The sequence below is a fragment of the Lepidochelys kempii genome, chromosome 13, assembly GCF_965140265.1.
Source record: "Lepidochelys kempii isolate rLepKem1 chromosome 13, rLepKem1.hap2, whole genome shotgun sequence".
Classification (NCBI taxonomy): domain Eukaryota; kingdom Metazoa; phylum Chordata; order Testudines; family Cheloniidae; genus Lepidochelys; species Lepidochelys kempii.
The window spans coordinates 37,416,721-37,431,276 of record NC_133268.1 but is presented as its reverse complement, the minus strand read 5'-3'; the positions used below and the strand labels follow the sequence as shown (position 1 = coordinate 37,431,276).

At 48.6% G+C, this 14,556-nt stretch overlaps 1 protein-coding gene across 3 annotated transcripts; it reads left to right on the top strand.

Annotated features, from left to right (window-relative positions):
• Positions 1-6,294: 6,294 nt before the first annotated feature.
• On the top strand, positions 6,295-14,036 carry LOC140897080 (uncharacterized). Of its 3 annotated transcripts, XM_073309370.1 has the most exons (6): positions 6,295-6,482; positions 9,261-9,299; positions 9,899-10,198; positions 11,837-11,896; positions 12,565-12,666; positions 13,489-14,036. In XM_073309370.1, exons 1-6 carry the CDS (start codon positions 6,452-6,454, stop codon positions 13,653-13,655), a joined length of 699 nt encoding a protein of 232 aa, XP_073165471.1. In that variant the 5' UTR covers positions 6,295-6,451; the 3' UTR covers positions 13,656-14,036. The 3 variants fall into 3 exon arrangements, with proteins under 3 accessions (XP_073165471.1, XP_073165472.1, XP_073165473.1); XM_073309371.1 differs by lacking the exon at positions 9,261-9,299; XM_073309372.1 differs by lacking the exon at positions 11,837-11,896.
• Positions 14,037-14,556: the final 520 nt, after the last annotated feature.

Sequence of the window (14,556 nt, the reverse complement as noted above, 5' to 3'; positions counted from 1 at the left end):
GAGGTGTCAAAGTCAGATTCAGGACTCACATAATTTGTCAGACCACTCTGTTTATTGGCAAAGCGCTTTGCCTATGCACCCAGATCTGAGGCTCAAGATAACTTATTTATACAGCTAAGCCAAAGCCAATTTAACATAAGAGACAAAAGGAAGTAGAAACTGACAAATATACATACAGATCTTATTTGCATACTAACGTTTACCAATCTCCTAGCTCAGTAGGAGCTCTAAGTTAATTAGTTTGAGGACCCATTGTCTCACACTCCTTAATGTTTCTCTTCCTGACGACTATATTTCAACAAACCCTTCAAGTAGCATTTCTTTAATGAATTATAATTTCAATATAATTCATTCTACTTTCACAATCCCTCCTTTTGGTCAAGCTACGCAATGACCAACAATGACTGGGTTCCACATATCAATCGTTCTTTATCTCTTTGTTCATCAGTGATATTTAAAATCATCAAATTAGCACTGTGGTTTGGGGCAGCTATCTGTGTAGCATGCCTGACACAATTTTGGATATAACAGGAAAGTAACTGAAAACATACAAAAATTATTAGGATTCCAAACAGGAGAGTTAGGGCTCCCTGAAACAACCAGTTTCCTATGCCAGAGAAATTGAAAAGGTTACTTAGCCACTTCCATAAAGAACTTGGCTCTTCGTGGGTAAGAAATGCGATTTGTTCTAAGTGGCTAGCACCAACTATTACCTCACTGGTGTTGTCTGGTATATACACACAGCAGTCTTTTCCAATGAGAGCACAAGTCCCTCCTTTTGCCACCAGCACTATGTCCAATGCCTGTTGGTTTTGGAGGGCCATCTGTCGGATTGCCCCTGTTTCTTTGGCCAGGGCTCTTAAACTTTCTCCGGTTTCATTTGCCATTATTTCAACTACTGCTTGTAACCTTAGGAGCCTTTTTGCATGGTGTATTACTCCCCCTAATGGTATGAAGGAACCGCCAATGGCCTCTTCCCAGGGTAAGGGGCTTATGTTATTTACATACCATTGGGCATCTGTTAAGTCCCTTCTTTTTCGCCTGAAATTGCGGAGGCGTTCTCGAGGGAAGGTTCCTAGCGCTCGGAATTGTGGGAAGAGTCGGGCGGGATAACAGACTCCTGACCAATTAGCTGGTAGTGCGGTATAAGCCCTCGTCCCACACACCCAGTGAAGGCCTATTAAGGCCGGGAAGGGTCGGTTGCACCCATTTGTCATATAGGTGTTTGCAAAGGAGGAGGAGTATCCCCCAAAGGGTACAGGGTAATTCTCCTTACGAGGAGCGGTGTTATTTGCATGACTGTAGGGGGAACATGAGATTGATTTCTCTGTTTGATCCCAGGTTGAGAAAAAATTCATATCTCCATACCTGGCCCGCCACTTTTTAGTTTTGTTTGAATAATCCCATACACCATTGGCCACAATATGCTGAAGGCAACGGCTTTTCCCCAGATCCAGCCCTGTCCCATTACACACCCAACACCAATGACCTTTTCCCTCCACCACACTTATCCATTGAGATGCATTTATTCCCACCGCTTCCCAAGTGTCATTGCTGTTCCATATTTTGTTAAACGGACGAGGCCCTCCAGTGCGGTCTGGGGACTTGAGTGGGATAGCCAGGACAGGAACACCAGTTTGAGAGTGGGCTGGGATGTGGCTGCAGACCCAGCAATTAGAAATATTAAGGGTCTGAGCTATCCATACCTGCTGCGGGATAAAAGAATTGTCATCATGGTCTCCCCAGACCGTAAGATACCAGCAGCCGAGGAACAGTGTCTGCTTCTGGCAACCGTTACAAGAGCGTAGATTGTAAGGTATTGCAGACTGTTCCTCTACATCTTCTTCTGGAGCCAAAATTGACTCTGCGTCGTCCTGAGGTGATGATTGGTTCTCTGGGGATGGTGCCTTCTTACACTGTGAAGCATGTATCCACACTGCGATGCCAGATAGTTTAACAGCTGTCTGTGTAGTAAGCAGTACCTGATGAGGACCCTTCCGCCGGGGCTCCAAGGCGTGCTTTCGAGGATGGCACCGTACGTAGACCCAATCACCTGGCTCGAGGTTGTGGCAAGCGTCAGAGGTGGGTTCCGTGGGCCAGGCGGCTCGAACCTGTGAATGGAAGTGACTTACAGCTTGCATTAGTCCCTTGCAAAACTGAAGGAGCGCACTGTGAGTCAAGTTCAAATCTGGAACGGGAGTAATGGTAGTCATAGCTCGCATAGGGCGTCCCATAACAATTTCAAAGGGACTTAATTTATGCCTTTGGGATGGAGTGGATCTCATGTCCATAAGGGCTAATGGTAAGGCTACTGGCCAGCTTAATCCTGTAGAGTTACAAATTTTAGCACGCTTATTCTTAAGTACACCATTTCGTCTTTCAACTGCTCCTGCGCTCTGTGGGTGGGAGGGACAGTGCAACAGGTGTTTGATGTGCAATATACGGTCCAGGTGTTGAACAAGGTGTCCAGTAAAATGTGCACCCCAATCACTGGACAGAGTAGCAGGAATTCCCTTGGCAGGCCTAATATGATTTAACAAACATTTGGCAACAGACAGTGAGTCAGCCTTGCGACAAGGAAAGGCTTCCATCCAACCAGAGAATAAACATACCTTAACAATATAAATTCATATTGTTGACACTTAGGCATTTGTACAAAATCAAGTTGCCAATGCAAGAACGGTGCTTGAGGCAGACCTCAGAACCCCTGGGCCGCTTTTACAGGTTTACCAATATTATGGCTTTGGCAAATGGTACAGGCTGCACAGTGGCGGGCTGCAAAAGAGCTAAAATGGGGGGCCCACCATCCTGTCTTAGTTACAGCAGAGACCATCCCATCCTTTCTGACATGCGAAACGCCATGTAGCAGGGCGGCCAGAGATGGGTAGAGTGAAAAGGGGGCTACAAAGGCGCCAGTAGGCGAGCGCCAAAAGGAATAGGGATGTAGAGAGCAACCTTGGGCGACCCAGGATTCTTTCTCGGTTTCTGGTGCAGAGTCTTGGAGCAGGGTGAGGTCAGTGAGGGACCAGGACGGTAAGAGGAGAGCGGAGAACAAGGGACTCAGACATTTTGACTAGGCGCCCTGCAGCAGCCACAGCACGCAGGCAGGGGGGTAAGCCTTGGGCAACAGGGTCTAAAGTGGTGGAGAAATAAGCGCTGGGCGGTTCTTTTCTCCGAGCATCTGAGTGAGAACTCCAAGTGCACACCCAGATGGTTCGTGGCAGAAAAGGGTAAAAGGCTTAGAATAGTCAGGCAGCCCTAAGGCAGGGGCAGAAGCCAACCCTGTTTGAGGGAAACAAAGGCAGAATTGGCCTCAGGGGGCCACGGCATGGGGTCAGGCGCAGAGAATCGAATGAGTTCCTGGAGAGGTTTTGCAAGGGAGGCATATTGGGGAATCCATTGTCTGCAAAATCCAGCCATGCCGAAAAACTTCCAGACCTGGTGTGGGGAGCGGGGTCGGGGAAAGCTAAGGATAGCTTGGACATGGGTGGGAGAAAATGCACGCGAACCCTGGGAGAGGAGAAAGCCAAGGTATGTGACAGAAGCTTGACAGAGTTGTAGTTTAGAGCGAGAAGCTTTGTGACCCTTATTTGCTAGGGCAGTAAGGAGCACTAAAGAGTCAGTTTCAGAGGCAGACAATGAAGGGGAACAGAGGAGTAGATCATCTACATATTGGACTAGTGTGGATCTGGATGGGAAAACAAGATCAGCAAGGTCTCGGGCTAATGCTTGGGAAAAATATGATGGGCTTTCAGTATACCCCTGGGGCAGTGTGGTCCATGTGTACTGTTGCCCCTTGTAAGAAAAGGCAAACAGGAACTGGCAGTCAGGGTGAACCGGGACAGAAAAGAAAGCAGAGCACAAATCAACGACGGTAAAATGAGTTGCAGCTGGTGGGATAGAAGCCAGAATCTTTGAGAGGGGCAAGTTTTGATTCTGTCCACCTATGATTTGCCTCTTCCCACCACTGCATGAAACAATCAACCTCTTCTTTTGCCAATTTAGTTTTAGGTTGGCCGAGTTTGTCTTTTAAGACGTCTACTCGGTCTTTGTCCCAAGATCCTAACAGTGGCCACTGAATTTTGGGATTCTCCTGAGTTAGCCTAGACCATTTTTCCAGAAATTTACAGGAGTCCAGACCTTTCCTAAAATACATAAACTGAGCCGGCGTTCCTTTAGGGAACTGTCCCGACTTAGACGTCTGGTTACCCATACAGGAGGACTTTACACACCAATCACACAAGAAGGAAAGTCGAGTTCGTCAGAGCGATGCCCGGTGCAACACATAAAAGGAGCCCACAGGCTACTGCCTCAATCGCCCTTGCTTTCACACCAAGGGTTTTACCCAAGGCGCGGTGCAGCTGTGATTGTGCAGATTTCACTCACTCAGACCGTGGGGACAGGAACCCTTTGGTCAGCCGATCCCCGGACGGAGACGGCGCCCAGACTCAAACACACCACAGGGAGGACGGATAGACACAGAGACAAGACAGTCCTCAGTCCGGACAAAACACAGAAATAATTACCTGACCAGATTCCTGATGTCAGATCCCGGGATCCCTACCAGAACAGAGCGGGAACCAACAGGTTTGATGGCGTAGACTTCACTGTGGTCATGCACCCTTCCGTTCTGGCAGAGGACCGCTCGGGCCAAATGCCCAGGTGCCGGCTTGCCACGGCCGTCCTAAGAATGGTCAGGAGTCATACGGCCCCAGTGAAGACGGTTGCCATCTCGGTGGGACCTCCAAATTGTCAAAGTCAGATTCAGGACTCACATAATTTGTCAGACCACTCTGTTTATTAGCAAAGCGCTTTGCCAATGCACCCAGATGTGAGCCCCTCTCTGAGGCTAAAGATAACCTATTTATACAGCTAAACCAAAGCCAATTTAACATAAGAGAGAAAAGGAAGCAGAAACTGACAAATATACATACATGTCTCATTTGCATACTAACGTTTACCAATCTCCTAGCTCAGTAGGATCTCTAAGTTAATTAGTTTGAGGACCCATTGTCTCACACACCTTAATGTTTCTCTTCCTGACAACTATATTTCAACAAACCCTTCAAGTAGCATTTCTTTAATGAATTATAATTTCAATATAATTCACTCTACTTTCACAGAGGGGAGTGGGATCTAGTGGCTAGAGCAGGAGGGGCTGGGCACCAGGACTCCCGGGCTCTATCCTCAGCTCTGAGCAGGCAGTGGGGTCTAGTTGTTGGAGCAGGGGGGCGTGGCGGGGGCTGGATATCAGGACTCTTGGGTTCTCTCCAGAGCTCTGAGAGGACAGTGGGATCTAGTAATTTGAGCTGGTGGGGGGTGGCTGTCTAGGAGCCATGACTCCTACGTTCTCACTACAGCTCTGAGCAGGGAGTGGGATCTAGTGATTGGAGCACAGGGGAGTTGGGAGCCAGGATTCCTGTGTTTTCTCCCCAGCTCTGAGCAGGGAGTGTGATCTAGTGGTTGAAGCAGGGGGGGTGCTGGGAGCCAGAACTCCTAGGGTCTCACCCCAGCTTTGGGAGAGCAGTGGGGTCCAGTGTTTGGAGTGGGAGGGGCTGGGTATCAGGACTCCTGGGTTCTCTCCCCACATGGAGGGACTCCTGGGTTCCCCTCCCAGTTCCAAGAAGGGGCATGATTCCTATCAGTTGGGAAGACATGCGATCAACATTTTCATAGTTGACTAGGGACTGTGGGTGCTTGGGATCCAGAAAGGCCGTGATCCTCCGAGGGCAATTTCCCGGCAAGCCAGACAGAATCTCTAGGCACTCTTGAAATTCCTGGCCTCTGGTCTTTATCATGAGATTACTAGCACTACCATCCCAGGGCCCACAGCCAGTTGCTGCCGGTAAGAGCCTCAATCCAAAACTGAGATGACCAAAGGGATTTGGACACCTAATTCCCATCCTTGTTCATGGGCATTCAAACCCCTTAGGCCTCGGCATAAGCAGGCAAGTTTGAGCTGCTTAGAAAATCAGGGTGAAAAATTTCAGTGCAAATGGAGGAAACTAATTAATTTTCTTATACGCTGGCCACCACAAAGATCTGATTCTCAGTGGAGACTGTATAAAGGCTGGTGCATCACCCACCTTGCCTGCACTGTGCCTCAGTTTCCCCACACAGCTGGAGAAGGTTTTTTGGGTGGGTAAAGCCACTTTGAGCTGAGCTGGTCCAGGGCTGTGTTGCTTTTGCAAGACACTGGAGGGGAAATCCAGGGAGGAGGGCCTCAGTTTGTGGTCAGCAACTGCTGTCACATTTCCTAAGAGCCCCGCATGTGACCATCACTGGGATGCCACAACACCTCCCACATCGTGGAGGAAGCAGTGGCTGAGTGTCACGTCCATGGCAGGGTTCGGCTATCTCACAGTAAGGAAGCCAGTCTCCTCCCTGGGCAGAGACAGGGCTGGTGGCTCAGAACCCAGCTCTAAGCCCCAGGCAGATCAGCTCACTCAGCATGGAGCTAACTCTCCTTCTGCCGCTGCTGGGTAAGTAGCCTCCCGGGGCCCACTTCCTCTCTTGGGCTATCTCCTTGGGCTGTCCTTGGGCTGTCCTTCCTCTCCTTGGGCTGTCTTGCTTGCTTTCCTGCTTCTCCTCTAGCTCTTTCCTTGCTTGCTTGCTCGCCATCCTTCTTTCCATCTTTTACTTTCTATCGCTTTTCTTTCTTGATTGCTTTTCTCTTTCTTTGGCTTTTCTCTGTTTCTTGCTTTTTCTTTCTATCTCTTTAATTTCTTTCTCTTGCTATGGCTTTTCTTTCTAGCTTGCTTTTCTGATTCCCCTTTTCTATATTGCTTGCTTGCTCGCTTTCCTGTTTTTTCTTCCTATCTTGTTTATTCTCTTCAATTGCTTTTCTTGCTTGCTTGCTTTCTCTCTTTTCTTTCTCGCTTCCCTGCAATCTCTCTCTTTTCTTGCTTGCTTTCCTGCTTTTTCTTTCTTTCTTTCTTTCTTTCTTTCTTTCTTTCTTTCTTTCTTTCTTTCTTTCTTTCTTTCTTTCTTTCTTTCTTTCTTTCTTTCTTTCTTTCTTGACTGCTGTCTTGCTTCCTTGCTCTTTTCTTGCGTGTTTGTTTTCTTGCATTCGCTTTCTGTCTCTTTTCTGTCTTGCTTGCATTCCATCCTCCTGTTTACGCTCTCTCTTACTTTTCTTTCTTGCTTGCTTGTTTTTCTGCTTTCTTGTTCTAGCTCTTTTCTAGATTTCTTTCTTGCTTGCTTGCTTTTTCTTTTTGTCTCTTTTCTTGCTTGCTTGCTTTTTCTTGCTTTCTTTCTCATCTGAGCTGTACTACCCTGTGACACTATGACCCCATATTCTTCATAGAGATATTGTTATGATATGATTATGGCCTAACTATGAGGTATTTTATACAAGAGAGGTCATGTGAGCTATCATTGAAAAGATTATGGTTTACTGAATATGATTTTCCTATTTGTATGCATTATCATTTTTATAACTGAAGTTATGAATATTGTCTATGCATCTATTACAAATGTGTTTACACTTGGGGAACATCCACTAGGCAGAATGCAGTCAGTCTAGATGTCTTGCTGGGAAGGGCCATTAGAGAAAACAATAGGTCTTAGAAGATGCTGATCACCCACTGAGAAGCCTTCCTGGAAATGCTGCAAACAACCTCTGAGTTATGGCTGCAGGGTCATGTAACCAAGTCACCTGGTACTGGACTCCAGGACAATACTTGTGTTTTCCACTGACTGGGGGTGGGGATCAAATGGGGGACAAAGGATTCCCGCCACATGCAAAAAACTGTTTAGGGCAGGGGAGTGACATCATCATGGTTCATTCTTCACTGCCTCCCTGCCCAAGAAAGAAGACTGCTGAACACACCTGAGAAACAAAAAGACTGAATTAGGGGAGAAGGGCTGATGACCCCAGGTTAGAGGTTGTCTAGCCTGTGAAAGGGGTAACTGGAGTTTTAAGCAGAAAGCAAGTGCAGCTTGGCTTCAAGAATATCTGCAATCTTCCTAAAACAACATTTAGGGTGAAAATTTGCTGCTCATATCGAATTTTGTTAGTATACTAAGCTTAGATTGCATTTTTTTATTTGCTAGGTAATCTACTTTGATCCTACAAAAGGAACAGGAGGACTTGTGGCACTTTAGAGACTAACAAATTTATTTGAGCATAAGCTTTCGTGAGCTACAGCTCACTTCATCGGATGCATGTAGTGGAAAATACAGTGGGGAGATTTTATATACACAGAGAACATGAAACAATGGGGTTACCCTACACACTGTAATGAGAGTGATCAGGTAAGGTGAGCTATTATCAGCAGGAGAGCGGGGGTGGGGGGATAGTGATAATCAAGGCGGGCCATTTCCAGCAGTTGACAAGAACATTTGAGGAACGGGGGGGGGGGGGGGGGAGCAGGAATAAACAAGGGGAAATAGTTTTACTTTGTGTAATGACACATCCACTCTCAGTCTTTATTCAAGCCTAAGTTAATCGTACCCAGTTTGCAAATTAATTCATATTCAGCTGTCTCTCATTGGAGTCTGTTTTTGAAGTTTTTTTGTTGAAGAATTGCCACTTTTAGGTCTGTATTTTCCACTACATGCATCCGATGAAGTGAGCTGTAACTCACGAAAGCTTATGGTCAAATAAATTTGTTACCTCCAAGGTGCCACAAGTCCTCATTTTCTTTTTGCAGATACAGACTAACACGGCTGCTACTCTGAAATCTATTTTGATCTGTTTGCTATCCCTTATAATCACTTAAAATCTATCTTTTGTAGTTAATAAACTTGTTTTGTTTTGTCTAAAACCAGTGTGTGTGTGTGTGGAGATTTTAACCTGGGGCAGAAAGCTGTGCTTATCCCTCTCCACATTGAGGGAGGGGGTGATTTTCATCAGCTTACGCTGTACTTTTCTCTGGGCAGCGCAAGACTGTACAGTGTTGGGCTTACCCTCTAGAGGAGGGTGTGCACTTGAGTACTGGGCAATTCCTTAGCTGAGCTGTCCCATGCAGGGCTGATCTCAACATCTGTGTGTAGCTGCAGCTGGGTGTGTCCCTACCTGTTTGTGTGCTGGTAAAGTGCAGTCTGAAGCCTGAGGGAGGGCTTAGCTGGCTTGCCTGGTGGGTCAGGTGGGATCAGTGGTACCCCAGTTCCAAGTGGCCCCCGCGGGGGAACCCATCACATATCCCTCTCCCCATTCTCCCTCTACCCCCCTGCCTTTTTTCTAGCATTCCTGACTCCCATCACACTCCTCCCTCCCCAGATCTCTGACTCATCCTCTCTTCTCTTCTATCTTTCAGCCACTCTCAAGATTCTCCCCAGGTCAGTGTTCCTTGCAGGTAATGCCAACTCTTGTGCTCACCTAGATGACTCATTTTGGGGTGGGTTGTTTCTAGAGGAGAATTCGCCTGTGCTTATGCTTTGGGGTTTGGAATCCCATGGGGGTGGGTCTGTGGGGATCCCCTGTTAGCCCCCCCCTTGGACACACCAAGCTCCCGCTTTGTCCAGCCCAGCACCAATGCCAGCCCCACCCAGAGATCCCATAGGTGAGACAAGTTGGTGGGGTCTCAGCCCAGGGAGTCCAGAGGCTGGATGGGTACCCTGCTGCCCCCTAGTGGGGAGGGTGGGGTACATCAACAGGTGGCAGTGTGCTTTTTGGGGGGCATCATCCCCTGAGGTCTTGAAAGGCCAGTTTAGGAGCAAGCCTCATCATTGCAGAACATTCTCCTCCTGCCCCACCCTCATCCCCCTCTTCTCCTGCCCCTGCTCCCCCAGTTCTGTGCCTGTATGCTCCAGGAGGGTGGGTCCTAACTCTTTGGCCTGGCCTGGCGGTAGCCCCTGTTTGAGGGTTGGATGTGGGACATCTGTGGGCTTCTCTCTTGGCTGCTGCTTCTGCCCTTGTTCCCAACTAATGCCAATGGAAACTTTTCTTTCCCAGGTGTCCCTGCAGCCCCATCCCTGTCCCTGCACCCCCAGAAGCAGGAGTACCTTCCCGGAGACACTGTTGAGATCAAGTGCTCTGCTCCTCCTTCGGTGGATAGCGTTGGAGGATTCCAGTACCTCAGTGATATTGGAAAGGCCATCACAGTCCTAGCTTCATCCAGGACAAGCCATATCTTGAAGATGAGCCTCACAGGGCCTGAGGACGGGGGGTCATATCATTGCAGATACTGGATAGGCCAAGGTCATTCTTGGAACAGGTCCAGTGACAGTGATGCCGTCCTCATTAGAGTGAAAGGTGAGCTCTGCACAGTCTCTAACATTTCTTTGAGTCAGAGGTGAACACTTCCAAGATGCATAAAGACATAAGCAGACAAAAGTATAGCAAGGAACCAGCCAATGACACAGTCCCCCAACATGCCATTCACTTCCCAACTATGGCTGCCCAACGTGGCTAATCCCTCAGTGAATACAGCTACACAGTATGGGTGACCAACGGCCAACAACATGGACACCCAGCATGGCTGCCCAGCTACCAACTATATGGCCCTCCAACATGGTTTCCCTACTACTGATAACATGGCCATCCAATATTGGTCGCCTACCACACTGGAATTCTGTGCCTGGACAAGAGCTGCTAGGCACTATAATAATACAAATAATTAAATAATAATTGCTGCCCAACAGCTGACAACAACCTACACAGCTGCAAAACTGATATCAAACATCTCAGCTTTCAGAAATATGGCTTCCGAACTACTGACTACAGGGCCACCCCCTGCCATGACTGCCAAAAATATAGTCTCCCAACATGTCGGACCAATTGACAACACAATCTCCAGGCTTCCAGAAACGTAACTTATTAGCATGCTTACCCAAAAGCTAGCAACACCCTCAGCCATTGTACAAATACTGAGCCAAATTATGGAAATCAGGCTGCCAACAATACTCACCAAACATGCCCTTCACTTCCCATATAAGGGTAACCAAAATGGCTGCCAAACTATCAACAAAATGGCAACCCAATATGGGTATCCAACTACAAACAACATGGCCACACACTATGGCGATCTAACAGACACAGTCGACAACATGTCATCTGAAATGCCTTCCCAACTAACAACAGGGTCACTGAACATGGCTGACAAAAAGCTGACAACATGGCCGCCCCACATGACTGCTCAACATGGCTACCCAATGGCCAGCAACATGAGACTCATCATGACTCTCCAACAGCTAGCAATATAGCAATTCATCATGCCTACCCAACAGCCAACAACATGGCACCCAACATGACTACTTGACTGTCAATAACACGGAGATCTAGCATATGCCCCACACTCAGGACAACCTGATACATAAAGCGAATAAAAGGTTGTTACAAGGAGGAGGGAGAAGAATTGTTCTTCTTAACCTCTGAGGACAGGACAAGAAGCAATGGGGTTCAATTGCAGCAAGGGTGGTTGAGGTTGGACATTAGGAAAAACTTCCTAACTGTCAGGGTGGTTAGGCGCTGGAATAAATTGCCAAGGGAGGTTGTGGAATCTTCATCACTGGAGATTTCTAAGAGCAGGTTAGACAAACAGCTGTCAGGGATGGTCTAGATAATACTTCATCCTGCCAGGAGTGCAAGGGACTGGACAAGATGTCCTCTGGAGGTCCCATCCAGTCCTATATGTCTATGATATTTAAGTTCCCAGAACCTGTTCTCCAACATGACAAACTAATGGCTAACAACACTCACCTTGTAGAATCTGGAGGAAGGAATAAAGCCTAGGCTATCGCTTGCAGCTACACAAAGATCCTCATGTAGGGAGGCACGAGGTATCAGTTTGAATCTTACCAGTGTTGAGTTTGGGGCAACATCTCTGCTTTCCCCCCATGTCAACCCCCCACCCCATCCCCGATTCATTCTTGTTGCCTCTCCTAACCTCAGACTTCCCTCCCTGGCCGAAGCTGAGTGTGGATCCTCCGTCCGGAGCGGTGAGCAATGCTGGTGAGCAGAGGTTTCACTTCTACAAGGATGGAGCTGAGCTCATCCCCAGGGACATGGGGTCTGTGGTCAGCACAACAGAGACCAGGACCAGCTCTATGATGTTCAGCATCCCATGAGCTGGTCCCAACAGAATTCACCTGTGCGTACAAGGAGAACATGAGTGGGAGGTGGATTCTGTCCCTAAGGAGCTTGGCTGTGAATGTTACCATGATAGGTGAAGTTGCCCCAGACTCACCAGTCTAAGATATACCTAATGCTTGCTGAAGGGAGCAGAAGTCATGAATGTACACACACACACACACACACACACACACACACTGAGTAGGGCTCATCCCCTCCAGCAGGGGGCAGCAGGGACACACTCAATCACAGACATTGTGCACATCCCCCCCAGCAGGGGGCAGCAGTGATGCACACACGAGCATGCATGCACACACACACACACACACACACACACACACACACTGAGTAGGGCTCATCCCCTCCAGCAGGGGGCAGCAGGGACACACTCAATCACAGACATTGTGCACATCCCCCCCAGCAGGGGGCAGCAGTGATGCACACACGAGCATGCATGCACACACACACACACACACACACACACTTGCAGCAGGGGGACACACTCGTGCCAGTGTATTATTTCCTGGCAATTTCCTCCTTTTTTGCAGTGCGCAGACATTTCTGGGTCCGGGAGCTGGCTGTGGGTGGGTCCTTCTTCACCATTAATGGCCTCATCTTCCTCATCTTCCACCTCTGCATGAAGGGCACAGGTAATCGCACATTTCCCTCCCCCGTCCCTGCTTTCACAGGAGCTTGGAGAAGCTTAAACAAACGAACCCTGAAATTTCTCCTTCTGAGTCTCGCCTGGCAAAGCAGCTGCTGCTGTCGACAACACTGAGCCTAGTATCTGTCCACCCGCCACACCGTTATATCTCCTCTTCTGACCCCTCAGCTCCACCTGCTGAAATGCTGGGTAACCGCCACCCAGTAACACTGCCTAGGAGTCCCCAAGGCTGAAAGGCAGCTGCTTCTGGGGTGGGGCGTGGCAGCCGGCGGGCAGCCGCAGCGTAATGCCACAGAGGGATCGCTCCTCCAGATGCAGCCGTCTCTGGGGCGGGCCACGGCAGCTGTTTAGCAGCTGGGCATAGATGATGCAGCACTGCAGGCCAGAAAGGAATGCGAATGCAGACTCCTAGCAAGCTGCAGCAGCTCCACATCTCAGCCACAGCTCCAGCATGATCACTGCGGGAACAGCACCCCCTGAAGGGTCTCGCATCCCTCCAGCTGCAGCACAGCGCCCCCTAGTGCTGCACAGGGGCATTGGGGTCAGCACTAATTGCGAGGGCAGAGTGCCCCCTACTGAGACCCTTCCCTGCGCCCTACAGCACAGCGCCCTCTACTGAGACCCCACATTCACCCCCTACTGGCTTCATCACTTTGCTTGCTCCAAAAAGATACCCCCTCAAAACATGCCCCAAGCTTCTTTCTTTCTTTCTTTCTTTCTTTCTTTCTTTCTTTCTTTCTTTCTTTCTTTCTTTCTTTCTTTCTTTCTTTCTTATCTGAGTTTTCTCATGTGCTTTTCTCATTCTCAGGTTCCAAGGAGAAGCACGCAGGCATCTCAGACCCATTTCAATCAGATTATTACTCAGTCCCTGTTCGATCGGTCATTCGTCAGTCTGGTCATTCTGTGACTGCCAAGGCAAACCACATCCCCAGCCCCCTGTCCCGTGGGAATAATGAGTACCAGGAAGAGGTGTGAAGGCTCAGCTACTGACTGCGAATATTCCTCCCCTGCCCGCGGATGGCTGGCCAGTTCTGCAGCTCAATTGGCTTCAGGGGAGAATGTTTTGCTCCTCAAATATTACAGGCAAACCAAGATATTACTGTGTGTTGCTTTCTTTGCTACAAATGTGGAGAAACCAGATGGGTGTGTTTTGAAGAAAGAAAGGTGACTGGAAAGAAAGAGGAAAAAATGTAACTAAGAAAGAAAGAAAGAAAGAAAGAAAGAAAGAAAGTTTATATTCTCATTTCTCCTCAGATCTTCCTTCTCTCTGTATATTCACAGCTGTATGAATCCCTGTAAATTCCCCCACCTCCAGCTTTTAATTAAACCATTTTTTTAGCCCCTTCTGGCCTCTGACCCTTGTTTCTTTCACTGTGGTTATTTTGTCCCTCAAACGGTGTGTGTCATTGGCCCTGCACTGCTGACACTGAATGGTAATTCTCCTTTGGACCACAAACTGCAACTCCTTCCCCTGTTGAGTGGGGCTCAGGGCGGCAGTTTCCATGACTTGCTGAGCTACCCAATGGAGCAGAAAACAGCCACCTAGCCCTGAAATTTGAGGGTCAGAGAGAGAGGCAGTCCACGAGGGGAAGGCGCTTGTCATTACAGCAGGCCTGCTACAGTCCCCATCATCTCAATGATACTCAAGGCCTTTATCCTGCACCCGAACCTGACACTGAACTCCCTTTCGCCCCCCTGTCTCTTTATTCACCCCCCTCTCCTCTGTCTCCCCTATGTGCCAGGCTGGGACATACATGGGGATCTGACACTATCATGGCCTGTCTGGCATCCTTGGCTCAGGGAGGGGAGTGGGGTCTAGTGGTTAGGGGGAAGGGCCAAGAGCCAGGACACCTGGGTTCTATCCCCAGCTGAATGG